General features: G+C 54.6%; 1 protein-coding gene across 1 annotated transcript in view; it reads right to left on the bottom strand.

Moving 5' to 3' along the window:
* Positions 1 to 4,125: 4,125 nt before the first annotated feature.
* Positions 4,126 to 26,116, bottom strand: part of COL23A1 (collagen type XXIII alpha 1 chain) — a gene marked incomplete at both ends in the record, with an annotated part of 351,203 nt that continues 329,212 nt past the window's right edge. The window contains 23 exon segments of the mRNA XM_079701429.1: positions 4,126 to 4,287; positions 4,476 to 4,514; positions 6,468 to 6,554; positions 6,826 to 6,879; positions 9,497 to 9,523; positions 9,654 to 9,707; positions 9,792 to 9,854; positions 10,775 to 10,801; positions 11,066 to 11,122; positions 11,423 to 11,485; positions 12,781 to 12,870; positions 13,741 to 13,785; positions 14,414 to 14,467; positions 16,515 to 16,592; positions 18,252 to 18,296; positions 18,699 to 18,707; positions 18,709 to 18,762; positions 19,307 to 19,360; positions 20,363 to 20,389; positions 21,083 to 21,109; positions 21,525 to 21,560; positions 22,433 to 22,549; positions 25,889 to 25,915. Of these exon segments, the coding sequence (XP_079557555.1) occupies positions 4,126 to 4,287; positions 4,476 to 4,514; positions 6,468 to 6,554; positions 6,826 to 6,879; positions 9,497 to 9,523; positions 9,654 to 9,707; positions 9,792 to 9,854; positions 10,775 to 10,801; positions 11,066 to 11,122; positions 11,423 to 11,485; positions 12,781 to 12,870; positions 13,741 to 13,785; positions 14,414 to 14,467; positions 16,515 to 16,592; positions 18,252 to 18,296; positions 18,699 to 18,707; positions 18,709 to 18,762; positions 19,307 to 19,360; positions 20,363 to 20,389; positions 21,083 to 21,109; positions 21,525 to 21,560; positions 22,433 to 22,549; positions 25,889 to 25,915 (1,296 nt within the window).

The following is a 26,116-nucleotide window of genomic DNA, read 5'->3' as shown; positions in this document are numbered from 1 at the left end:
GCATGCTTTTGTGTGTGCGTGTGTGTGTGTGTGTGTGTGTGTGTGTGTGGCAGAGGGAGTCTGAGAGCTCTCTGTGGGGCCCATCTTTGGCCCTGTCTTGAGCCCAAACACAAGCCTGTCTTGTGGCCCAGGGCAGCTCAGAAAAGTCAGGTTGGCTCAAGGACTTTTCCTGCTTTAGGGTAAAGGGTAAGAAGGCCGCAGTCAGGCCCAGCTCATATCTCACCCATTCCCGGGATGTCCAGAGTCAGGAGGTTGGAGGTCAGACCAGGCTGGGCCATTTACTTGGCCAAGAGTATCTACAGTAGGGGCAGGACAACACCAGGAAGCTTCCCCTTCTTCCTGCTCAGAGAAGCCCGTCTTTCCTTCCTCTGGTTCCATGCTAAGCACTCCTCTGTCCATATCTCATGCCCGACCTTTGAGGTACCATTGGAGGCCAAGAGGGCAGGGGAAGAGAGGAAGTGGCTGAGTTAAGATTTGAAGCCAGGGCACGTCGTTTCTCAATGCAGGCAGCATTGGCATTCTCAGTGAGATGGTTCATCATTGGGCAGGACCGTCCCATGCATTTAAGATGTTTGATGTCCCTGGCCCTACTCACTAATGCCAGGAGTGTCCCCCAATCATTGTGGCAATCAAAAGCATTCCATGAATTTCTAGTAGCATCCTAGGGATTGGGAGGAAGGACACCTGGGTAAGCTCACTCCTCTCTGGCCTCAGCTTCATCTGCAAAAGGGGAACAGTCATCCTTGTGATTAGTTTAGATGCCATGGCACACAGTGGGGCTCCATAAATGTGCTTCCTTTGCTTTTGAAAGGGGTAGTTTGAGGCATAGCTGCCCCTCTTGGCAGGGGGACGTGAGGCCCTCAGTCCTTAAGGCTCAGCTGTGAGGCAGGGTGCTCCCCTGTGTCTCAGCTGGGACCTTAGCAAGTCACTCTTCTGTAGTCTTTTGCCCCCACCCCAAGCTCTTGGAGGACTCTGCAGACTAAATTTTGAAGTTTGCAGACCTGAGAATACACAGCATGAGGCCACAAGGGGGCAGCAATGGGCCATGAATGGCCCTGTCCTGCCCGAAGGAGCAGGAAAGGGACCCCCTGTGGGTATCTGGGGAAGGGGGAACATGTGGCTTTTACCCTCATGAGGTTCTGCCCGCCAGTCACCCAGCATCATGGTGCTACCCACAGACTCCGTGCTTTGCCCAGCAATTTGGGAAAGATAAATTGGAGGACATCCAAGAGCCTGGGTTCTGTTCCAAGCCTGCTACCATGCATCCTTGAACAGGGGACTAACCCCTTGGAGCCTCACTTTCCCCATATGTAAGACGGAAATAGTGACACCAACCACATAGACCCTTTACAGGGCTGGTGAGGCGATCCAGTGAGTTACCTGGGTGGAGGAAGGAGTGAATTACAAATAGCAGAGTGCGGTAGATTTGTGCGGTGATGCTGGAACTCCAAAGGACACCTGGATGTCCAGTGGTCTCCATCAGTCATCACAGCCCCTCTGTGTTTCTCTTCCTTTTTATACTACTGACTTCTCTGGTGACCCACGTGACTGGCTGAGCAGCATGGCCTGCCATTTATTGCCAGCAACTGAGGGAAACAGAGGTGGAGACTTGACCTATTCTTTCTCCTTAGCCAGTGTGTGGCTGGGTCTGTTTTGTTAGTGAGGAGGCCACGTAGCAGTGTCTGGGGGGACTACCCATACTGTGGCCTCCTTAGGCCTCAGTTCTTGGAGGGAGAAGGCTGAGACACCATCATTGCAGGCCCCTTCTTGTCTACACCCCTGTGGCCCTTGCTTGGGCTTGGAGTCAGGAGGAGAGAGGGAACTTACAACCATGGTCGTTTCCGAGTGCTTGACCTGTCCTAGGTTCTTCGTGTATTCTCACTAAACCACAGTCAGCATGGTAAGCACTGCTGTCCCACACCATGTCGTGGCAGGTTGAATTTTCTAAGATGGCTGTCCATCTCCTATTCCATTTTCTCCTTAAAATATGATGTCGAAAATTTTCCCTTGAATTAGGGTGAACCTCTGATTCTGGCAGGAAGTAACACATGACTTCTGAGGCTTGGCTATAAAAAGTGACACAGCTTCCACCTCGTCCACCTGTGACATTCACCCTGTGAATCCAGTAGCTTCCCTGTGAGGAAGCCCAGACCACACAGAGAGGTGTTCTGGCCATCTGAGGTCCCAGAGGACAGCCAACATCAACCGCCAGGTGTGGGAAAGCTTGAGTGACAACCGCCCAACTGAGCCCATTACCCCCAGAGCTGTAAGAGAGAAACAGAAAGGATCGTTGTTTTGTTTGCTTGGCCATGCCGCGTGGCTTATGGGATCTTAATTCCCCGACCAGGGATTGAACCTGGGCTCCGGCAGTGAAAGTGCCGAGTCCTAACGACTGGACTGCCAGGGAATTCCCAAGGATCATTGTTTGTTTGTTTGTTTTTTGTTTTTAAAATTAAAAAAAAATTTTTATACAGCACGTTCTTATTAGTTATCCATTTAATACTTATTAGTGTATACATGTCAATCCCAGTCTCCCAATTCATCCCCCCCTCCCCACTTTCCCCCCTTGGTGTCCATACGTTTGTTCTCTACAGCTGTGTCTCTATTTCTGCCCTGCAAACTGGTTCATCTGTACCATTTTTCTAGGTTCCAAGGATCATTGTTTTAAGGCAACAAATTTTAGGGTGATTTGTTAGGTAGCAGTCACAGGTCATGAGATCAGAGGAAACACAGGGGCTCATTGACATGGGTGACTGCACAGAAGGCTCACCTGGCATGTAGCAGGGCTAGGCCTTGAGTCTGTGTCTTCCTAACTCCAAACCCCATCTTTGCTGTGAGCCTGAACTACTTCCTCTGGTTTCTGGAGTGGCTCTGGCCCAGGGAGAGTTCCCTTATCCCTCCCCACACAGCAAAAGCCAGGCTGAAACCTCACCTAGGTATGGTGCTAGGGGCAGTCTGCAAGGACAGGCATACCCAAGACACACATTTATTGTTTATTTCACACAACAATTTCCATCTACACAGAGAGGGGAGGCAAGTGGTTGGGCTGGAGCTGGTGGCCGGGAACCCTTGTCAGAGGTGGGGAAGCCTCTTCTCAGAGCATCATTGGCTCAGGGCATAGGTGCCCTACTTAGGCAGGCCTGGAAGCAGCCCTGAGGCTCTTCATTTGCATAGCTCACTCGGAGGACTCATTTTTGGCAGGCTGACCAGAGTTCCCCTGGGTGGAAGCCTTGGGGTCGGTGAGACCCAAACTCTGAGCTTGAGGTCCATCTCCTCAGGCTGGCAAAGTCCCATCAGGTCCCTGCTGTGGGTGGTAGAGAGACAGGAACAACAGACATTCCAGCCTGGGACCTCCACATTTGGGGATCATAGGGCTCCCTGCTGCTGGGTCCATGTGGTAGTTATCACAGCCCTTGGCTTCCACTCCTGGCCGGAGGACACTTGTTCTCACGGAAGGCAGGCTGGTTCCTGAGGCCTACGGAACTTGGCGGGAGCTCAACCCCTTAGGGTGCTTCCCACAGCTCCCCGTGTCCGGCTACAAGTGGTGGGTGGGAGTCCTGTCAGCTGGCTGTGGCTGAGTGTAGAGGCCAGAGCGGCCAGGAGCAGCTGCATTTGCCATTCATGCCCTGAGCCTTTTTGGATGGCGTGGATCCTGGGCTCCAGAGCTTCAGAGGGCAGGCTGTTGCAGGGCAGCAGGACAGCCAGAGTCTCTGCTAATCAGGTGACTGAAGGCCCAACCTGGCATCTTTGCAGCCTCTCCTGAGCCAGGTGCTTTCACCTTCATCTCCTTCCCGGGAAAGCTAAGTCCTGAGGGTGCCCCTCAAGTACACATTGCCCCCAGTGGGCCTGTCCACTTTCCTGGCAGCTTCACATACTGATCATTCTGGGGCTGGGCTGGACACACTCTCAAATGTCAAAAGGCCACACGTATGGTGGTGCATCCCATGAAAAAAGATCAATATATTACTGTTTTGTTTTTACAAAAATTGAAAATGTCCACACGGATCTGTACAGGTTGTGAGATGTGTGCTTGGGATCACTGGAAAAGGAGGGAAAGACTGAAGGTGAGGAGGGGACTGGGAAGCCCCAGAGGCCCTGCCCCTGGTCTGGGCATCCCCGTCCTGCTCATTTCCTCAGGAACAGCTGCGCCCCCAACCCTCTCATCCCAATCTCCTGGATTCCACCCCCTCTCAGGGGGGCGGTATGGACAAAGTCCCAGGGGGTGCTGATGGTTTTGCACTGGCCGGGCCAGGCGTTGAGTGAGTCCTTTATGACCAAGAGGGTGGTCTGTGCACAACCACCTAGGATCACAGCCCTGGGCCTGGGGCCACGTGATGGGAGAGTCAAATCTAGGGTCATCTCGGGGAGACCTGGCTGTTCAGTCACTGTGTGGGAGCAGAAGGCACCCATCCCTGAGGCCCCCTGGGCCCCCCACTCCTCCCAGCCTGCCCTGGAGACTCTCCCCTGCAAGGTACCTTATGCCAGCAGCCAGGCACGGGCAGCCCATCAGGGCCCTGGAAAGGAAGAAGGTTTCAGTGACAAGGATGGGGGGGCTGGTCAGCTCTCTGTGCCCTACACACTCCTGCCCCAGGTGCAGGGAGCAGCAGCCCAGGGAGCTGCCACCTGAGGCCACCGGACCCCACTGAGGCAGGGCCCGAATGCCTGCCCTGTCCACCTGGGTAGTCAGGTCATGGGACATGACAGCCCCTCTCTGTGCTTATTCCAAGTGTGCCCCCATGGGCTTTGCTGGGACATGCGTGCTGTGGGCAGAACCAGGACCCCATGGAGTACAGGGCATCATGCCAGACATCCACAGGCCAGGAGTAGGGCCTGGCCCTGGTCCTTGCGAGGGGCTGCATGGCTTTCTGTCTGGCAGCTGTGACAGTGGCTCTAACAGCTCACACTGGGGGCCTGAGAGCTCTCAGGCATGTGTCCAAGAGTATTTGAAGGACAGTCTAGGAAAAGGGATTCCCTTTTGGCCTGTCCTGGTTCCCTGTGTCTGGATCTGAGTGGCAGACAGGGGAGGTTGAGGTCAGGGTGGACACTGGGCCCGGGTGGGGAGGTGTGTGGGTGGGGTTGGGGTGGGGATTGTCTGGAGGCACCAGACACAAGCAGGGGGGCAGGTTTCCTCAGGTGGTCCAGAGGTGGGGAGCCGGAGACGGACAAAAGCTGACCCGTCAGTCAGCCTAGCGTCCCTGGTGGACGCCATAGTGGACAACACTTCACTCCGTTCCAAAGCACACAGGCAGACCTCAGACCCGTGGGAGCACGCCCCCGGCGCTGCCATGCATCCACCACGGGCAGAGGCTGGGACTCAAAGGGAAGTGGGGAGGAGGGGGATGAATGGAAAGGCAGGCAGAATGGAGGAAGGCAGGGCAGAGCAGCGGGCACAGGCAGCTCAGAATGCCCAGCACAACACTGGCACACAGCACACAGCAGGCCAGGCCGCGTACCGCAGGGCAGGGTCTGCTGCCCCCCGCCAGGCCCCTGGAGCCTGGCGCCCCTCGCCTGCCTCCGCATTTAAGATCCTCCTGTTTCAAAGACAAAGGCTTAATGACTTGGAGGGAAGTCTTGGCCCAGGGCCCCGGGGCTGCGGGGCTGGGCCACCCTGGTCCCCTGCTGTCGCTGGCCCTTTCAGTGTGTGCTTGCCTCCTGCTCTGCTCTTTCTGTTTTTTCCCATTGCCTCCTCAAAGCCATCTCGAGCTAGGGATTAGCACCCCCATTGCATGGATGAGGAGACTGAGGAACAGAGGGCCAAATGACCCACTTGAGGTCAGAGGACTGGGTTTCGGGGGTCCCTGCTCCTGACCCCCCTTTGGAAGGGGTACACAACATGGCTCCATGTCTCCGGCGGGGAAGGCCAGATGTGAGTATCTGGTGAGTTTTAGTATGAAAACTCAGCTGTTTTGTTTCTCCTGTCTTTTCTGAGCTCCACTGGAAGAGTTTGACCTGTAAACCCTCCCTGCCTTCTAGAAAAAGAGAACCAAACTTTGGGTATTTCAGGTACTGAGTCTGGTGGGCCGTGAGAGGCTGTTGTAAAGAAGCAGGAGAGGAGAAAGGCTGTGAAGGGAAGGGGCTTTGGGGCATGTGGAGGGGATGCAGGGGATGAGTGTGCGGCTACCCAGACCAGCAAAAGCCTCCTCTGGGATGGGAGAAACCCTCAGAGAGGTCAGGGTGGTCCCATCCCCTTTTAGGTCCAAGGAAGCTCTGTCCCTGACCAGGCCTCCCTCTCTATAGACAGGGTGGGTCCTCAGCCTCGCCCATGGAGGGGTCAGAACCAGAGCAAGAGGAGCCTCCATGACAGCAGAGACAGCAGGGGTGGCCCCGCAGTGTGGGGCCCCCAGGGCGGGACCCATGGGGCCCCTGGGACTTGCAGCTGAGTTCTGAGTACAGGGAAGACATGGCCCCAGCCTGGCAGGAGTCGGCAAAGACCTGGGTTGGGGCTCCCACGTCTCGCCAACACGTACCACTGGACACGGCTGGTCCAGGCCTGGGGGTCCCGGCTCGCCCTTCTGGCCTTTCATTCCTTTCCGACCGGGGACACCGCGCTCCCCCTGTGCAAGAAGGGAGATGGGGTGTGGCGGTGGCTGCCAGGCCCAGGGCGCCCCCAATGCCTCTCAGAGAGATGGGCCTGGGGCCGGCAGCCACCCCTGCCCTGCTGCCCGCATCCCAGCCTCTCGGCCCTACCTCCTCCCGCCCGCCCCGCCTTCTCTCTGCTTGGGTCCTGTCTCCCGCCTCCTTTCTTTTCTGCCTGCTCCCTCCTTCTCTTCCTCCTGCCCCCACCTTCTCTCCAGCTGCCCCTCACTTTCTCTCCACCTCCCTCACCTTCTCTCCACGCTCGCTCCGGTCGCCTTTCTCTCCTCGAGGTCCAGGGAAACCCTGACAAAAGGATGAAAGGTTAAACCTGATGATGAAATTTGAGGTCTGTTCTGCTTATCCGTTCATCTCTGCTCCTCTCCGACCCACCTTTGCCCCTTCCCTACACGCATATTCGTGGTACAAGCTGGACCAGCCCCAGCTCCTAGGTGACACAGATGCTGGGTACCAGGATGACTTAGAGAAAACATGCATTCAGGACACCAGCACTGCTTCCTCCAAAGTAGAACACTGTTGCTGTTTCTGGATGGAAGCCCTCAGGCAGAACCGCTAGCAAGGGGCTTTCTCTTATGTCAAGTCAGATGCAGCATGCATTGGCCCAGGCTTGGCTGGGGACAGAGACACAGGAAACCCATGTAAGTTTATATCACCATCTTCAGCAGACCAAGTAATGGTACCCTCTGTTCTCTGCCTTTGGCTCAAATTCTTATACGCCCACCCACCCATCCATCCATTTGTCCATCTGTTCATCTACCCAACCAACATTTCTAAGCATCCACTAGGAACTGGGCTTTGGGCTGAATGCTGAGGGCAGAAAATCAGATTTGATATGTTCCCTCTTATATTTATTATGTTGTTTTTAGAAATATGATACATTGATATCCTCAAAATCTTGCTGGCTAGGGAGAGGCTGCCTCTCCCAGGGGTAGCCAACTCTTACATATAGCAAAGGGCTAGGCTGGGAGCATGCCTTTCAGATGCAAACCAACCAATCCCCCAACTACCCACTCTATCTAACTCACACCCCAAGTCAATATTTCCCCTGGCCCAAATCATGCCAGGACCAGGTAGCAGGCAACAAGAGACCACCCCTATAGCCCAAAGCCTGCCAGGATTATTTAAACTAGCCAGTCCTAAACTGTTTACTCTGCTCTGCCTTGCTTTTCCCATAGAAACACCAATAAAAGCCCTGGCCTAGGCTTTTTCCTCACTCCTTACTGCCTGCCAACCAAAACTGCTGCGTCTCCATGTGGCCCCATGTGGGACATGCCATTTCCCTGGGAAATGTAAGTTATAAGTTCTTCTGTCAAAGGCATTAGGTCTCTCTGTGTCATCACTAAGTCACCTCCATAAATTAAAACCCTGCAGGTACAAAGGTACACAGTCTAACACGGCAGGCAGTGGGGTACAGAAGATGATGATCAGTGGTCAGTGACAGAGGTCTGAACCGGATACCATGGGGTCCCAGGGAGAGGGGCTCTTCTGTCCAGGTGTGAGGTCAGGTAAGGCTTCCGAGGAGACTCCCCATTTCAGCAGGGCCTGGTGGAGTGGGTGCCAGGAGTTTGCCAGGTAGAGCAGGTAGGTGTGGCTTTGAGATGCCACTCTGAGCTCCAGGCCTCCCAGAGAGCAGCTGTGGCCACAGTGAGTAGCTGGTGGCATGGAGTCCCTTTTGCTCCACCCCCACTACCTCCCTGGGTCCACAGCCTGAGCTGGATTCATCAGTGTCTTCTCCTGACCCTCCTCATCGATGTAACGTGGCCCTCCCAGTCAGAAAGTCAGTCTAGAGTTCTTCCTCTTCCTTGTCTGCAGGTGCTTTCCATGGTGACATTTTCTCCTTAAAGTCTAGGGTGGACGCCAGAGCCCTTGCAGCCCTGCCTGCATCTGGTCACCATTTCCCTTGCAATAGCTCCCTGATTTTCCTGGGAACCACCCTCCCTTTTCACAGTTCAGCAACTCCACCACCAGCTCCAGGATGGAGCATGTGAGCAGGCTGGCCAGTCAGGGCACTGCATTCTTACGGCAAGTGCCATTTCAGCATTAACCTAGCTGGGGCCAAGGAGAGTTGATAAGACTTTTTCTCAAAGAGTAGAGAGTGAGGCAAATGCCTTTCCCCAGGATTTGGACCTAGGGGGATGCAGGTCTGGAGCTCTTGGCTCCATCTCATCACCATGTGGAAACTGGAATGATGACTACACAGAGGAAGCAGAGACAAGAGAGGGTGACAGGTTGGGTCGTGTTGACACACTTGAGCCCTGGATCTATGTGTCATACATCTGGATTTTTCAGGTATGAGTCAGCTTAAACCAGTTTAAATTGTGCTTTCTGTCTCTTGATCCAATCAACACCGGGTTAATACTTCTCCTTCTCTCCTTCCCACGGTACTGTACTAGCTGAAGCCTCGTCATCTTTCACCAGGATATTGCAACAGGCTCCTCACAGCTCTTCCCACCTCCCTACTCCAATGGATCATCCATCCATTCTCTATCCTCCATCCATCCTCCACCATCCTCCATCCATCATCTATTCACTTATCATTCATACATCCATGATCCATGATCCATCATTCATTTACATCCATCATCCATCATTTATTTACATCCATCATCCATCATTTATTTACATCCATCATCCATCATTTATTTATATCCATCACTCATTTACCTACCATCCATCCATCCTTCATCCACCCATCCATCCATCCATCCATCAACAAAGCACCTACTCTGGGCTGTGTGTTGGACTTAGCAATGGGGACATGGGCGGAACGAGTCCGTTGTAGTCCCAGCCATGGGGAAGGGGGATACATCCAAGCTAACCAACCAAGTTACTGGATGGGCAGCATGAGGGCAAAACTGACACATGGGAGGGACCCGGTCACAGTGAACGGTGAGATACTTACATCTAGTCCTGGCTCCCCGGGTCTGCCCTGAGAAGAGACAAAGAGGAGATGTGAGGGGGCTGAGAAGGAGGTTCTGGGAACACAGCTGCTGGGAAGTTCAGCCCTGTGAATTGGCCACAGAACCTGAACTTGGGGGGCATTAAAGGAAGGTTGTTACCTTCTCTCCTTTGGTTCCTGGCAGCCCAATAAGGCCTGGTGGGCCAGCTGGCCCCTGGGTGGAAAAGGAATGGGTCAAGAGGCATGACAGTTATAGAAATTAGCACCTCTGAGGACAAACAAGGCTCATGACACTCACAGGCAGGCCACTGGGTCCTCTCTCACCCGACATGCCCTTCTCTCCCTTTGCTCCGTCCAAGCCCTGGAAGCAAAGGGGAGACATCAGTTAAGGGGGCCAGACAGATGGCAGGACAGGGAAGCTTGGGGCCTGAGCGGGAACCGAGGTGTACAGGGCAGAGGGACAGACTCCGAGCTCTGACAGGCCTGGCCCTGGCTCCCTTCTTGTGCAAATAATCTGAATGTGGGTGTGCACGTTTTACCTTTTCTCACCTGTGGGCTTTTTCAGTAATCATGGAAGGTGGTTATGGTCACACCTATTTCACAGATGAGGAAACAGAGGGACAGAGAGGGGCAGGGACAGGCCCAGTTGTACAGCCAGGAATTGGCAGGGCTGAGTGGTAACTGCGTTTCTGAGTCCCAGTCTTGGACCGCATCCCTGACAGCAGCTGATTCTTCTAAACATGATCTGGGGAGGCCTCGGGACAAAACAGAACCAGAAGCAGCACATCTGGTCAGGCCACATGCCCGGCCCTACTCAGCTCTGGGATTCCATGATTCTGAGGTCCCATTCAGCCTCTGAGCTCGGGAAGCAGAGATGTGCTCTTCCCCAGGGTAAACTAGGGAGATGCAGGGAGGCCAGCTGGCCTCTCCGGGACAGGGCACACGGACAGGCCACACTCATGGCTTTAATTTAAGAGCAGAGGACACGACTTTATGTAATATACACCAAACCCAAGACCTCATATCCAGGTGTGGGCAGTTGAGAGACAGATATGCACTAGGGGAGGAGGCAAGGAATGGAGAGGCCAAGTGTTGGGTGGGGGGCATCAGTGGGACTATTCTACAGGGGATTGGGAATGGCCAGGCCCTGGGAAGATGCAGGGCTGGTCCAGGGCCGAGCATGGGGCTCTTGCTTTGCCTACTAGCAAGACGTTTTGGAACTGTCCAGGCTGTGAGCCTGCAGCAAGTGGGAGGGGTTCCTACCCATGCTTTAGGACTCACCTTGGGACCCTGGATTCCCTGAAGGCCCTGGAGGAGGAGGGGAAGGCAGGTCAGAAAGGTCATCAGGCTGGGTCCAGACCTCCAGGTCAGGCCCTGTTGCAGTGGCCACATAGGCTTGCAGGCCACTCACTGGCCCCTGTGGCCCTGACCTCTGTGGCCTCCCAAGCCCAGACTTGGGCTCTGCCCTCCTTGTCTGATGTGCCCCCTCCCCCCTGGGGTATCCTCTCCTCCCCTGGGCCTGAGCCCACCACCCTCTTCTTATCCCAGCTGCTTCAAGCCAAACATTCTTACCATGGGGCCTGGGGGACCAGGGGGGCCTGGGGGCCCTGGTTCCACTATGATCTGGGCCTAGGAAGGGTCAGAGGTGGATTAGTCACCCATCGCCCCGTCATCCCTCACTCACCCACACTTGAGTTCATCGGACATTGGAGGAGCACTGCCTGGGTGTGGGCGCCGAGCTCCCTGCTGCCCCCAGGAGGGCACTGCCTGGTGGGAGGGCCAGTGCTGGCCTTTGGGTTCAAAGACAGGCCTCAGGCTCCCCCTCCCCTTCCCTCACTGTCCTGGGCTTGGTCAGGCCAGGTGGCCCTTGTGTCCCAAGGCTCAGGGCTCCAGCCAGCCCTCAGCAGAGATCCTCAGCAGCCCCCTTACCAGACTCTCCTGTAGGTCGTCAGATGCCGGATCTCCCTTCTCCCCCTTGGGGCCGTCGGCACCCTGCAGGATAGGATGGCCTTGAGCCTTTTCTGTCCATCACCAAAATCACCATCCGTGGGGCTCAGCACCTCCCCGTCCTTCCCCCATAAGGCTTCCGGGCAGCAGCAATAAGTTGGCCTTTGCAGCTTAAAATAGTTTTCCTTAAATCAATGGGTTTGTTTCCTGTGGGGCAGGGACAGCCAGGGGCTCTGGAAGTAAAGACCCGGAGTTCAAATCCTGGCACCAGCTCTCTAGCTGAGTAAGCCTCATGGATGGACAATGGATATGTAGTGGCGGCAGCTCTTCACATCTAGCCATGCACGACAAGAGCAGTGATAAAAATGACGGTGACAGAGGGTACTTATCACATGTTAGCCAATCATTCTCAGCCCTGTTCATGTGTTCCCTTGTAGGAGTGGGAGATTATCACTCCATTTTAATTAAATTTAATTAATTAATTTTTAAAAACATCTTTATTGGAGTATAATTGCTTTACAATGGTGTTTTAATTTCTGCTTTATAACAAAGTGAATCAGCTATACGTATACATATATCTCCATATCTCCTCCCTCCCACCCTCCCTATCCCACCCCTCTAGGTGGTCACAAAGCACCGAGCTGACCTCCCTGTGCTATGCGGCTGCTTCCCACTAGCTATCTATTTTACGTTTGGTAGTGTATATATGTCCCTGCCACTCTCTCACTTCGTCCCAGCTTACCCTTCCCCTCCCCATGTCCTCAAGTCCATTCTCTATGTCTGTGTCTTTATTTCTGTCCTGCCCCTAGGTTCTTCAGAACCATTTTTTTTTTAGATTCCATATATATGTGTTAGTATATGGTATCTGTTTTTCTCTTTCTGACTTACTTCACTCTGTATGACAGACTCTAGGTCCATCCACCTCACTACAAATAACTTAATTTCATTTCTTTTTATTCACCCCCATTTTAGAGCTGAGGAAACTGAGGCCCAGGGAGGTTAGGTCACTTGTGCAGGGTTCCAGAGTCAGTAAGAGATGGAGCAGGATGCAAACATGGGCTGTCAGAGCTCCCAGTCTAACCACCGGACACTAGGCAGGGCCTCCTTATTTCACCTTAAGGAGGCCTTGGGAGGTAAGTGGTAGGTCCTTCTACAGAGGAGGAAGTGGGGGCTCAGAGTCAGGGCAGACCAGAGCTTCCCTTCAAAGGCCCGCTGGGCCAGGGCTGGGCTGAGACTAGGACCATAGGACCCCAGCCCCTGGCAGCCACCGTGGGGGGCACGCATTCACCTTGGGACCCCCCGCATGGGGCAAGTAGGGTGAGGCCCACCCAGCCACGTACCGGGAGGCCTGACAGGCCCATCTCTCCTGCTTCCCCTTTGGGTCCTATCGGCCCGGCTTCTCCGGGGTCTCCTTTCTGTCCTTTGGGACCCTGAAAATCGCAGAACAAGGTACAGTAGGCACTTTCCCTCCGCCCCACGCTGGCAGGTCCCCAGAGCTTAGTCCAGGCCAAGCCAGACCCCCACCTCCTCCTTGTGGGTCCTCCCCTCCAGACCAGGTGATGAATGAGCAGATGGGCCTGGTCGGAGACAGGGAAGGGGCAGCCCCTGGCCTGCCTCACTGCAAGCAGGGGTGCAGGGTGTGGCAGGGGGCAGAGGGGGTGGAGCAAGTGGGACTGAGACTGGGCAGCTACCAAGGGGCGCATATGGGGTTTGGGGCCAACCTTGTGCTCACGTCTCAGGAGCCAATGGTGGGAGCCCCACATACAACCAACCATCCCTCAGTCACCCTTCCAGCCACTGTATTCCCTCATTCAACCAATTTTGTAATGTCCACTGTGTGCCACACACGAGGGACCCAGTGCTAAAGCACACCCACGAATGTTAAGTGGTTCTCATGGACACTGTCGAGTCTATGTAGGATCACACACACATGTACACTTGGAATAATATTAATAACGACAGTGATACTTTTAGCTAACATTTGAAGACTCTTTGCTATTACATGCGGGCGCTGCTCTCAAGTGTGTTCCAAACACAGTTATTTAACCCGCATGGCAGCCCTGTTACACCATCTTCACCTGTGGGTGAGGAACTAAGTCTGCCAGAAAGTGAGTAGCTTGCCTGAGGTCTATGGGCAGAACCAGGATTTGCACACAGGCTCCAGAGCCCACTCTGTTCTGTTGCCTCTCTCCAATTCTGCGCGCGCGCGCGCGCGCACACACACACACACACACACACACACACACACACAGTCTGACACCAGGCACCAGCATCACCAAGGAAATGAAAGGCCCAGAGACCTTCTCTCCGTCGATTCCTGGAGCACCAGGCAATCCGAGTTCGCCCTGGAAGGGAATAGACAGCAAGGGGGGTTACGGTGTCCCACAGCCCGTGGCAGGAATCTGTAGCCAGGCTGCTTCCCCTGACCAGCACACCAGCCCTGGGTTAGGTCCCTGCAGTTGGAGCTTCAAGAAGATGCACACTGGGTGTCCAGCACAGTGCCAGGCACCGACCACCCTCTCCTCCATTTCCTCAGCCCCTATGGGCAGGTGCAGCCCGTGGCTATAGTAGGTTGGTGGGTTACAGATTTGGAAGCTGAGGCTCCAGGCCACACAGCCCGGGGATGATGGCAGAGACCAGACCCTGCCTGATTTCAAAGTCTTGGGCTCCTTCTCCTGAGCCAAGGGGGCAGGTGTAGACGATGCACACAGGCCACAGGAATGCCGATGTAATCTACAGGACTTTGTGACTTCATGAGGGGCCCATTTATGGATTACACGTGTGAATGATCCCAGGGAGAACCCAGGGCCAGGAAGAAGGCACCCCGCTTGGTTAGGAAGGAGCAGGGCCACTTTCTCTGAGCCCCAGAAGCCAGGCCAGGGTGCTGGGAGAGAAGCAGAGGCAGAGGGGAGAGAGGAGGTGGGCCCTGGAGACAGGGGCCCGGGGGGACCACATAGCTACATCTGCACTGACCTTGGCTCCGGGGATCCCTGGTGGCCCGGGGGGCCCCTGTGGCCCAGGAGGACCCTGTGTGTGAAAGTTAAGGGATCAGTATTCAGGTGGGGCCTCCCCATCACTCCCCACCCACCCCTACATCTGGAGGCAGCAGTGACCCTTATAGCTCCCTTCCCACCTAGTCAGGTCAGGCCTTGTGTCTTGGGGGAGGCCAGGCAGACTGCACCAGGTATCGGGTAAGACGTCACAGTGTCTACTTGCCACGAAGGGCCCAGAACCCCTCTGCCCTCAGTATAGGTTTTGTCTCAACACACTCCTGCTCAAGATCCTGCGATGGCTCCCCATTGCCTCTACCTTGCTGGCATTCAAGGCCAGCCAAAGATCACATTCCCACCAGTGGCCTAGCACCGTGCTCTCTGCCTCTCCTGTGAACTCTGGTGCCGTCTGCTGGTCCTGGGCATCCCTAGGTTTCACTGGGAGGAGATGGTGTCTTCACTCCCAAATTCCTGTCCCCACCCAGGACTCCCACAGGCCCGCTGCCCACCATCACCCTCCACACTCATGCCCCTTCACAAAGGCTGCAGCTGCCCAGGCCCCAGCCCAGAAAGTTCCAGGTCTCTTCCCTCCACGTCCTCTCACGAACCTGCCCCCACTTTTTAACAACTGAGGTATAGTTAATGTACAATATTATATGTTACAGGTGTACAAAATAGTGATTCAAATTTTTAAAGGTTATACTCTAGTTATAGTTATTATAAAATATTGGTTATGTTCCCTGTGTTGTACAATACATCCTTGTAGCTTATTTTAAACATAATAGTTTGTACCTCTTAATCCCTTACCCCTATATTACCCCTCCCCACTTCCTTCTCCCCACTGGTAACCACTAGCTTGTTCTCTATATGTGTGTCTTATTTTTTGTTATATTCACTAGTTTGTTGTATTTTTTAGATTCCACATATAAGTGATATCATATAGTATTTGTCTTTCTCCGTCTGACTTATTTCACTTAGCATAATACCCTCCAAGTCCATCCATGTTGCTGCAAATGGCAAAATTTCATTTTTTTAAAATATCTGAGTAGAATTCCATTGTATGTGTGTGTATATATATACACACACATCTTCTTTATCCGTTCACCTGTTGATGGACACTAAGGTTGCTTCCAATATCTTGAAACCTTCCCCTTCTTGTTGGCTCCTCCATTGAGATACCCCTGGTCTTACAACCTTCCTCCATTCCACCCACCCTTCTCCAGGTTCAGGCCCAGCACATGCCTCCCCGGTGGCTTCCTTGCCTCTAGCTATCCCCACCTTCCACACCATTCCCTTCACCCCTCTATGTCTGCCCACTGCCCATCGAATCCAGTCATTGTCCCCATCTGGCATCCAAAATCCACTCCCCGCCTCTCTGAGCTCATAGGGCTTCTCCATGCGGCCCTTGGACAACCATGCACATGCACGCCCTTGGGCCACGTCACACCACACCACGCCATGCAGGCCTGGGGTGGGCACCGTTACCATCAGCTTGTGCTCGCCTGAGGCCTGTAGGAGATAACTGAAATTGAAGCTCAGGTGGGATTAGGTGCTGACACCCAGGCTTGTCTCTGAGGACCACCTCTCGCCAGCCCAGCTCCCCTCCCTGGTACCTGTGAACAGCTGGCACCCAACCCCTCACTCCACTGATGATGCGTCCCAAGTTTGCCCAGCACTGGGGCAGGGCTCAGAGGCCACACATCTCCTGAGCCTCCCGGTGCAGGCCTTGCCACACTCTTCTCCCCCAGAGGTCATTAGAAGACCCAGCCCCCTCCAGCCTATGTTCCGTAGGAAGGCCCCGGGAGGCCCTGCCTCCTGCTTCTGAAGGGTGAGCTTCCCTTTTTGCCTTGGCCTCTGAGGAGCTCAGGGCCACATGGGCCCCATTTACAGCAGCTCTCTCAGCATCGTGTGGGTCTCCACACAGTGCTGACTTCCATATCAGGCACCCGGTGAATGTGGAGGCTTTGTGTTAAGCTGTCACTGGTCCCTTGTGTAAAGAGGTGCAGGACTTATACACATAGTAAATGGATATTCCCTCAGGAAAAGAACAGCAAGGGTGTATCAGGGTCTACCAGGAACACTACCATAAGGGCATCCAAGATCCTGCCATCGTAGTCAATTACCACCGTGTCTCCTTGCTCGCCCTTGAGGCCTGGGGGACCCTGAGGCAGAAAGAAGAGGAAGAATTTCAGGGAAAAGCATGGTAGTCATTTCTGTCTCACCCACCCAGAGAACCTAGTAACCAGGGCTGCACACAGGCCAGTGAGCTGTGGGTCAGCTCTCAGCTGTACCCTGGGCGGCCCCAGCATGGTGTCTTCTTGCATTCTCTCAGGCACTGGCACCCTGACTGAGCACTCCAGGGGCCAGGCAGGGGGTAACACAAGGGAAGGGGGATGCCTGGGGCCAACTGAGGAACACACCTCCGCCTAGCCTGGGGGTGGCTGTGATTTGCCTTCACGTGGGAACTGAAGCCCACTGAGGCCCATCCCTGCGTTCTTGAGAGAAAATGGAGAGTCTTATTTTGATGTGAAGTGCTTCAGATTTTTAAATGTTGGCAAACAAACAAAAACACCCGAACCCTCCAAAACACTGCGCGGGCCAACTAAAGACGTGCTGGCTGGATGCTGCCCTTTTACCTCAGTTTCTTAACCTCAGGTGGAGACTGCACACACCAGGCACTGACACTCCCATTCGCTCCTGGTTCTGAGCACACCACCCCCCTACACACATGTCCACATGTATGTGTCTGCACATGCATGTGTCCACACAGGCACGCGTCCACACAGGCATGTGCACTGCTGCTGGAACCTCACCTTTCCTTCAGAACCTCACCTCCCCACTGGACTCTTCTCTGCTAGGAGAGCAGCGGGGTCTGTGAGCACTTTGGTCAGGCCTGAGGCCATCTGCGCAGGATGGAGAGACCCAGGCCAGGGCATCATTTGCCAGCTGCCTCCACGGTTATGACCTTCATGGAACTGTAAGGTGTACACTGAATTCCCACGCTCAATGCTTAATCCAATTCCCTGGCCACCTGCACGATCAGGCTGCGGGCTTAGACCTGTGTTTTGGAGGAGGAAGGCAGCCTCTGGGAGCATAAGGGGGATGTGATTGCTCGAAATCACAGGGCCAATAACAGGGTCTGGGATGTAGTTCTAAAAGTGTGTTGATAGGGGCTCATCACAAAAGATCTGGGACCAGCTGCGGTGGCTGTGCTCCAGAGACAGGGGTGAATGGTGATGTGGGGCTGGGGGAAAGGCAAGGCCCCACAGGGGGAGGGTAATGCCGTATGTCGCAAATCTAGGTCTGTGCTTGAATATGCCAAGAAAAGAGTCTGGGAGGGCAGACACTTTCCTGGGGAGGAGGAGAAGAGGGGAGAGGACGGGACTCTTATTTTCACATCCATAGTTGAACATTTTGCCAAAAGCATGTATTATGAGACTAAAAGCAAAAAAAAAAAAAAATCACTAATGAATTATTATTATTAAAAAAGACTCCCAGGGCTTCCCTGGTGGCGCAGTGGTTGAGAGTCCGCCTGCCGATGCAGGGGACACGGGTTCGTGCCCCGGTCCGGGAAGATCCCACATGCCGCGGAGCGGCTGGGCCCGTGAGCCATGGCCGCTGAGCCTGCGCGTCCGGAGCCTGTGCTCCTCAACGGGAGAGGCCACAACAGTGAGAGGCCCGCGTACCGCAAAAAAAAAAAAAAAAAAAAAAAAAAAGACTCCCAGTTCCTGCCATCTCTTCTGAGGTCTCTGGTGGACAGGGGCTTCGGAAGGAATCAGGCCCCTGGATCCCACTGGTGTGGCTGGGGGAAGACTGCTTACCCGCGGCCCTGTGGCTCCATCGGCGCCTGGCTGGCCGGGCTCCCCCTGTGGAGACGCATGGTTGCAGCCAGGTGTGCAGGGCTGAAGCCAAAAGTTCCCCTGCCCCCTCTAGTCCCCTCTTCCCCAAAGGACACAGGGCCAAGTGGACGTGACTGGCATCCCAGGAACGGGGCTCCCTGAGGGAGGGCCTATGAGACCTTCCTCTGACCCCTCGTTGTGTAGAGATGGGCCACTGAGGCCCAGAAGCCCAAGGCTACACAGTGGAGGCCTCATCACTCACCCAGACCCACTGCCACCTGCCCCCAGGTGGGCTTCTGATTGCCAATCAAACAAGACCCCTGGGCCTGGGACCTCCCGGACTCCCAACTTAAAAGGGCAAATTGGAGGTGAAACCCATCGCCCCCGTGATGGGCCTTTGGGAACCAGAGCAGTGGACCGTGATGTCACCTTGGGCCCCAGGGGCTCTGTCCACGCCATTCTCTCCCTGAGGCCCCGCGCTCCCTGGCTTGCCCTGCAACAGAGGCGTGTGCTGTGAGAGAGTGCTGGGGGCAGGCTGGGGGCCGCCTGGGTCTGTGGGCTTCCGGAGTAGTTCCTGAGAACGTGCCTGAGCCCACCCAGGGGTTGGGGAGCATGGGCTCGGTGCAGCCCAGAGGACTCAGGACCAAGGCCCCTTCTGGTTTGGTCTTGGCGCATGGTTGGAGCAGCTCAGGGGCTCAGCCAGTTTGGAGGCAGGCTGGCCAGGATTTGGTGGTTGTCTTAAGGGGTTGGGGAAGCAAGGAAGACCCCCAGTTCCTGCCTTGGGGACTGGGTAGAGTGGGGCCACCTAAGATGGGAACCAGAAGACTTGAGGGTGTGAGGGGAGGCAAATGGCTTGGGTGGTTTGCCAGGCCCGTTGGTGAGTGGGACCCTGGCCTTACTGCTTGCCTCCCCCTGGCCTGTTCTGGTCATCAACCCATGTGCCATGATGTGAAAGGGTCGTGTAGAGCTTCACCAGGCAGGTGGGAACTGGGGAGGTGGGAGGCAGGGGGACCACTGAGGGAGGGACATGTACCTACCTTGGGCCCTGAGGGTCCTGGGAGCCCTGGCTGGCCTGGTGTCCCATCATCCCCCTGAGGAGAGAACAGTGGAGGCTGCAGCCCTCAACATGCACACACTGGCTGGGTCCTCTGGCAGTCAGTTGGCCATCCCCCCTCTGTACTCCCCAGCACACCAGTCCACTCCTGGCAGCAGCTCTGGTCATACTGGGTTGGGGCAGTGCCCCTCTTCCCTCCTCGTCCCTCCAGGGCAGGGGTGGGGTCAGATCCACCTCTGTCCCCTGTCCCCACTAGCCCAGAGCACACCTTAGCAGGTGTGTGCAGAAGGAATGGATGGGTGGGTGAAGGAGAGGGAATTCATTCCCTCCGTCAGCAAACATCTCTGAGCACCCTCTGCAGGCCAGGCAGATGGGGTCCCTGCTCAATGAGTCAGAGGAGACCGAGGGCAAGGAAATATCCAGATAAATTCATAGGCCCATGCCGAGAAGTAGACAAGAGAATATAAGAGAATGGTGGGATAGAGAGGGACTCAGGGAGAGCATGTGTTTCAGTAGGTGGCTGGGGACGGTCCCCCGGAGGAGGGGGCAGCTTTGCTGAGCCCAGTAGGAGGAAGAGGAGGAGGAGTCCTGGCCACGGGAAGCAATGGGGGAAGATTAATCTGGGTCAGTGGTTCCCAAACTTGAGCACATGTCAGCACCACTCAGGGGGCTGCCTGAACAGAGCACGCCCACCCCCAGTGTCTCTGACTCGGGGCCTCTGGGATGGGCCCCGAACACACATGTCTAATGCGCCCCCAGTGACACTGATACTGCTGATCTAGGGATCACACTTTGAGAACCAGTTTGACCTGGGAACAAATCTGATATGTTTGAGCAATTGTATGTGCTTGAAGTATTTCTCTAAGAGTGAGTGAATGAGTGAATGAATGAATGAATGAGATCCTGGCTTCAGAGACAGAGGTCAGAGCCGCCACCCACAGTCAGGACTTAGGTTGGGTTCCACCGTGCCCAGCCCCTGCCCTTCTCTCCAGCCACTTCCCACATCCCTGCCAAGAAGGCCGTCCACAGCCACCCCCACCTTCTTTCCAGGAACACTGGGCTCACCCTGCAGGGGAGACAGTGGGGATGCAAGAGATGTCAGAGCCACCTGGACACCAGGCACCTGCTCCTCTGGTAGAAGTGGCCCTGATGACCCCCATCCAGCTCAGCCCAGAGATCCCGAGCCCCTCAGAGAGATGCATGTGGGTGCTGGGGCTGACGGTCTTGGACTCCACTCTGACCCTGACCTGGTCCCTCCCAAGCTGAGTGACCCTGGGCAAGTCACTGCTCCTGAAAGAGAGGCCCTGACTCCCCCAGCCTCAGAGGGTGGTTGTGAGATTAGAGGGAATGCATTGAAGGCCCTTGACTCCCAGCAGGCACTCACTAAACAGGGCTCCTCTCCCACCTTTCCCTCCTGCTCAGTCCAGGGGCTCTGGCTCCTTCATGGAGGACCATAGCGTGCCTTCCCTCCCTGGCAGGTGCTGCTCAAGGAGGGAAGAAAAGAGAGCTGACAAGTTAATGGATTTTATTATTCGATCCTCACAACCTGCTGTGAAGGAAAGGCAGGAAAAGTTTATCATGACCCCATTTGACAGATGAGTAAACTGAGGCACAGAGAGATGAAGTCACTTGCCTGAGGTTACAGAACTTGGTCTTCTAACCCTGCCACTTTGGCTTCAGTGGGGGCAGGGGAGGGGAAGGTGGTGGGGTGAGGGAGCCCCCCACCCCCAGGCCTGAGATAGGAGTGAGAGGAACTTACCTTGGGCCCTGGGGGTCCACTCGGGCCCTGGAATGAGAGAAGAAGGGATGTTAAACGTGATCCCAGACAGGGCTCCCGGGCTGTCTTCCTTAGCATCCTTGTTTTATAAAGGGTGACACCAAGTCCCAGAGGGCAGGCAGGGCTGTCTCTGGAACCCGGCTGTGCCACCTGTTCGTATCTTGGACAGAAATCTGCTTTAGATCTCAAGCAGTGACAAGTGGACTGCAGGCTGCCTCCCAGGGGTCTGGGTCTGTGAGAATTCTGCTGGGGCTGGAGTCCTGGCCCATCTGCTCCCCACAGGTGGTGGGGGGCAGGAGTGCAGGTGTGCACACACATACAGCCGCACACCCAACCCCGGTGTGGGTGTGTGTGGGAGAGGGGCTTCTGGGCCTGGAACCACGGTCCTGCCAGCCTGGGCCTCTGAAATGCCCTGGATACTGACCATCTCGCCATCTTGTCCAGCTTCTCCTTTGGCACCCTAAGGAGGCATAAGAGGAGAGCAATGAGGGGAGGCAGGGGCTCACAGTTGACTGAGTCCCCATCTCCCGCCAGACCCTGGGCTGGGGCTGCAAGTACACCTTGTCCTCACCAAACTTGTGAAAAGTGGGCATCACTGTCCCCACCCCACAGACAAGAAAGTTGAGGCTCAGGGAATTATATGCCCAACATGACATGGAATTGGTGAGCCAACTGAGTAGCTGCCCTGACAGGGGACCCTGGCGGCAGTGTGGTGGAGGTGCCAGCTCTGCATTGGAGGGAAGGTACAGGTTGGAGCCCCTGGGTGGAGGAAAGAGGCAGTACAATGAGATTTGGCCTCCGGTATTGGGGTTAGGACGATGGGAGGACAACCGAGGCTTAGTTAGTACTGGGGAGAAAGAGAGAGAGAGGTAAAGAACAAATAGAGAGAGAAAAAGAAAGAGAGAGAGACTGAGAGGGAGAGAGAGAGAGAGGGAGAAGAGGTTGGTAGAGATCTGCAGAGACAGCAGCCTCATATGGGTCTCAGGGTGTGGACTGGGACTGAGACTATAACCAAGGTTAGGGTCTATGAATCTATGTGGGGTTAGAGTGTGGGGATAAGAGTTGGGTCAGAGTCTGTAAGGGTGAGAGTTAGGGTCTGGATAACAATCTGAATTGGGGGTGTGGATCTGGATTTGGGAGTGAGTTTGGGGTCAAGGTCTAAATTGGGGTTAAGGACCAGGTTAGTGTCAGATTTAAGGTGTGACTGGAGTAAGAGTCTGGGTTGGTGTTTGGGATAGGGCTAGGGTTGGCATTGATTCTAGGATCAGGGTTTGGAGTTTTGGTAAGTACAGAACCACGTCCTGGGTGGTCCAGCTCCATGCTCTCTCTTACCACTGGGCCTGGTGCTCCCCTGGGGCCATCTTTCCCAGTGTCGCCAGGAGGGCCCCGGGCCCCAGGGGGTCCTGGGGGCCCTGGAGGCCCAGCAGCTCCATCTTGCCCTTGATCTCCCTGAAAGAGATGGGGCCCAGCATGACTCTGAGGCTGAGGGGAAGGGGTTCTGGCCTCCAGAGAGAGGCCTCCTCAGATGGGCAGCCAGATGCTTTCGCCTTCCCAGCCCTCGGCAGGCTGAGAGGAAAGGGGTTTGTTATTGGGCCTCTTGCCACTTCTTGGTGGCCACACAAAGGGACAGGTCCCTATACCTCTGCATAAGAGGCCAATAGGATCTTGTACACTCCACGGCATGCTCCATGTCTCCAGCTCTCAGTGCCTGAGGCCCAGCTACGGTGTTTAGGTGAGAGATGAGACACACTAGTTGTGGGACAAAGCACAAGTGCCCAACCAGCCCCCTTCCTTCTGGAATGGGGACTGCAAGCCTCCTGAAAGACCTTCCTGGTTGGTCACCTCCTGCTTTATTAAGTGATAGAGGCACACTCTTGGGCATTTGTCCCAGATAAACAGAAACGCGTTCACACAAAAGCCCATACATGAATGTTCACAGCAGCTTTATTCATAATAGCTCCAAACAGGAAACAATCCAAATGTCCTTCAATGGTGAATGATTAAACAACTGGGGTACATCCGTGTCATGGAATACTGCTCAGCAATAAATAGAAAGGGACAAAGTACTGATACATGCAGCAACTTGGATGCATCTCAAGAGATTTATGCTGAGTGAAAAAAGCCAATCTCAGAAGGTGGCTACTAGGTGACTGCATCTACATGAGATTCTTGGAATGCAAATTTATAGAGATGGAGCACAGATTAGTGGTTGCCAGGGGTTAGGGATGGGGGCAGGGAGGGAGGTAACTGCAGCTATAAAAGGATAGCAGGAGGGATCTTTGGGTGGTGGTTGCATGTATCTCAAGGGTGATAAAATTGCATGGAAATAAGTAGATGCACAAATAAGTAAAATGGGTGAAATTGGAATAAGGTTGGCAGATTATATCAGTGTCAATTTCCTGGTTGTGAGGTTGTACTACAGCAATGCAAGATGTCACCATTGGGGGAAACTGGATGATGGGTACACGGGGCATTACTTATTACAACTGCCTGTGAGTTTTTAATTATCTCAAAAAAAAAAAAGAGCGACAAAGGACCACACCGTCTCTCTCATGCAGCACCAAATCGCTCACTCTTGGCTGTGTTAGTAATGGGTCAGACCTCAGGCAGCCAGAGCCCTCACCTTGTGGCCCCACCTGCAAGGAGGAGAGGAGGAGAGACCACAGTGCCCCCAGCACTTCCTGCTGCCTCAGTGGTGCCCGCCCAGCACTGGCTCAGGGTACAGTAATGTGGCACATCTGGCTCAGTGCCAGCAGTTCCGAACCTTCCTGTCACCAGGAAAGGAACAAGCCTTTTGTGGACTGGGCCCCTGCTGTGTGCCAAGTGCTGAGGAGTGAGGCCTACCTGGAGGTTATCTCACCCAACCCTGCGACCACCTGGCCAGGGCACTGCTATTGTCCCATTTTACAGATGGAGTAGCCAGGGGTCAGAGAATGTAATCATTTACCCAGGGTTACAGAGCTAGGAAGGGCACTGTCTCCTCTAGCCACTGAGGCAAGAGTCTCTTTTAGACAGTATTTTTCATCTGTGACCCCATGATATGAGAGAACTTGGTTCTCTAGACCACTGCACTTAAGACAGAGCTCACTTGTTTTCCTAATGAAAAAATTAACTGAAGCTCTCAGTGTCCACCACACAGATCTTCTGATCAGTCTGACTCAGCCAGGGTCCTGACCAAGAAGATAGAATTCCAGCCAAAAGACAACTGAGTTTGGTAAGGTCACCCAACCAGAGTGGCAGTAGTGGCGGGTCACTCCTGTCTCATTTTACACTGTGTTAGGAATCAGTTGAAGATACCCCGCCCGCTGCTGCTCCTTTACTAGCTCAAGGGCTCAGGGTGGGAACCACTGGCCTGGAAGCTCCTTATCAAGGCAGAAAATGGGTGTAGATACTTGAGCAGGTTCTCGAGGGGGTTTAGGGTCTTCTCCCGAGTTACTTGGAATGAGGCTGGTCAGCCTTCTCCTCCTCCTCCTCCTGCCAGGATCGGATGGCTGAGGTCTCCCCCTGGGAATGTGGGGTGAGTCGAGGGGAGTGCACACACCAGCAGCCCAGACTCCGCCAGTCTACCTTGAGGATTCGGCGATTGTACACGTGATGGTCTCTACTTATAAATCCTGGACTGAGCCTCGGGAAAACCATCTAGTTGGCAAACAGGTGTGTGATGAGAAAGGCAGGAGGGTGATTTAGAAATGACCAGGCTATTTCTGGAGGCAAAGCCACTTAACCCCGCCTGGAGAGAGGAAGCCTGGTCATTGGAAGTGGCGGACCACATTCTCCAAACATGGGTGCTATCCTTACTCCCATCCCACGGGCTCCTCTTCAATGGGACCTCGCACTCCCCCAAGAGCTGGAGTCCATTTCTCCACCCTCTTGACTTGGGCGGGCCCTGTGACTGCTGTGACCAATAGAATGCAGTGGACGTGCTACTGTGTCCCTTCTGGAGGTAGCTCTTAACTGGTCTCCTGCCGTTTAGAATGCTGCTCTTGGGAAGCCCCTTTAGAAATGCCCCCACCAGCCTGGGGAAAGCCTGAGCTGCACAGAGATCCACGAGTGGGCATCCCCAGCTAAGCTCCCCACCAAATTGCCAAGACCTGCTTTGTGGGGCCCAACCAGCAGTGGTCTCCACTCTGCTTCAGCCTGCGTTGAGGAGAACCCTGGTTCGGAACAAGGCACTTCTGGGTCCCTGGACTCAGGGGCCATGAAGGGCTAGAGGTGGGCTGGACAGAGACTCTGATGTACTGTTCCCACTTGGGGTGCCGGGTGCCCACTTTCCTGATTGCCATGAATCTTCACCTCAGTGGCTTGGGGTAAAGGATGTCATCCCCATTCACAGTTGGAGAAACTGAGTCTCAGAGGGGAAGGTGACTCACTCCAGGTCACTCAGCTGCTAAGTGGCAGAGCTGAACTCTGGGCTCAGGGCTGCTGGCTCCATCCACAGTCTTCCCTCTTCCTGGGTGCCAGCTGCCCTCAGGAAGATCAGTCTCCAGTCTGGGCCCAGTGCCAACCCCACTGTCTGCCCATCTATGGTGATAAGGGTGACTGGGTGTCTGCCAGAGAGTCCCTGTCTGTGCAGGGGATGGCAGCCTCGGCCAAATCAAGGTGCTTGGGGCTTCCACCCAGAGGATGTTGAAGTGAAAACAGGCAGCGAGATAGACCACGGGTGGGGAGGGGCTACTTGCTCACTTTTTTCTGTGATAAGCATAGGGATCCAGAAGAAACGCTACGTATACCTTATTATGATATGAAACAAACCATGTGGGATCAGGGAGGGTCTTGCTCAGTTCTTACCCTGGGGCCAAAGTCTCCTGGTGCACCCTAGGAACAAAAAACAGGGTGATACATCACCACTACTTTTATTACTACTTCACATGTGTGGAGCATTTACTCTGTGCTCAGTGCTTCCTATACACAGTCTCACTTCATTCTAAGAAAAAAACCATACAGGCTCTATGTTATCTCCATTTCCAATGAGGAAACTGAGGCACAGAGAGGCTAAGTAACTTGCCCAAGGTCACA

The sequence above is a fragment of the Hyperoodon ampullatus genome, assembly GCF_949752795.1.
Source record: "Hyperoodon ampullatus genome assembly, chromosome: 4".
Classification (NCBI taxonomy): domain Eukaryota; kingdom Metazoa; phylum Chordata; class Mammalia; order Artiodactyla; family Ziphiidae; genus Hyperoodon; species Hyperoodon ampullatus.
This window is presented reverse-complemented; position numbering and strand designations above follow the sequence as displayed.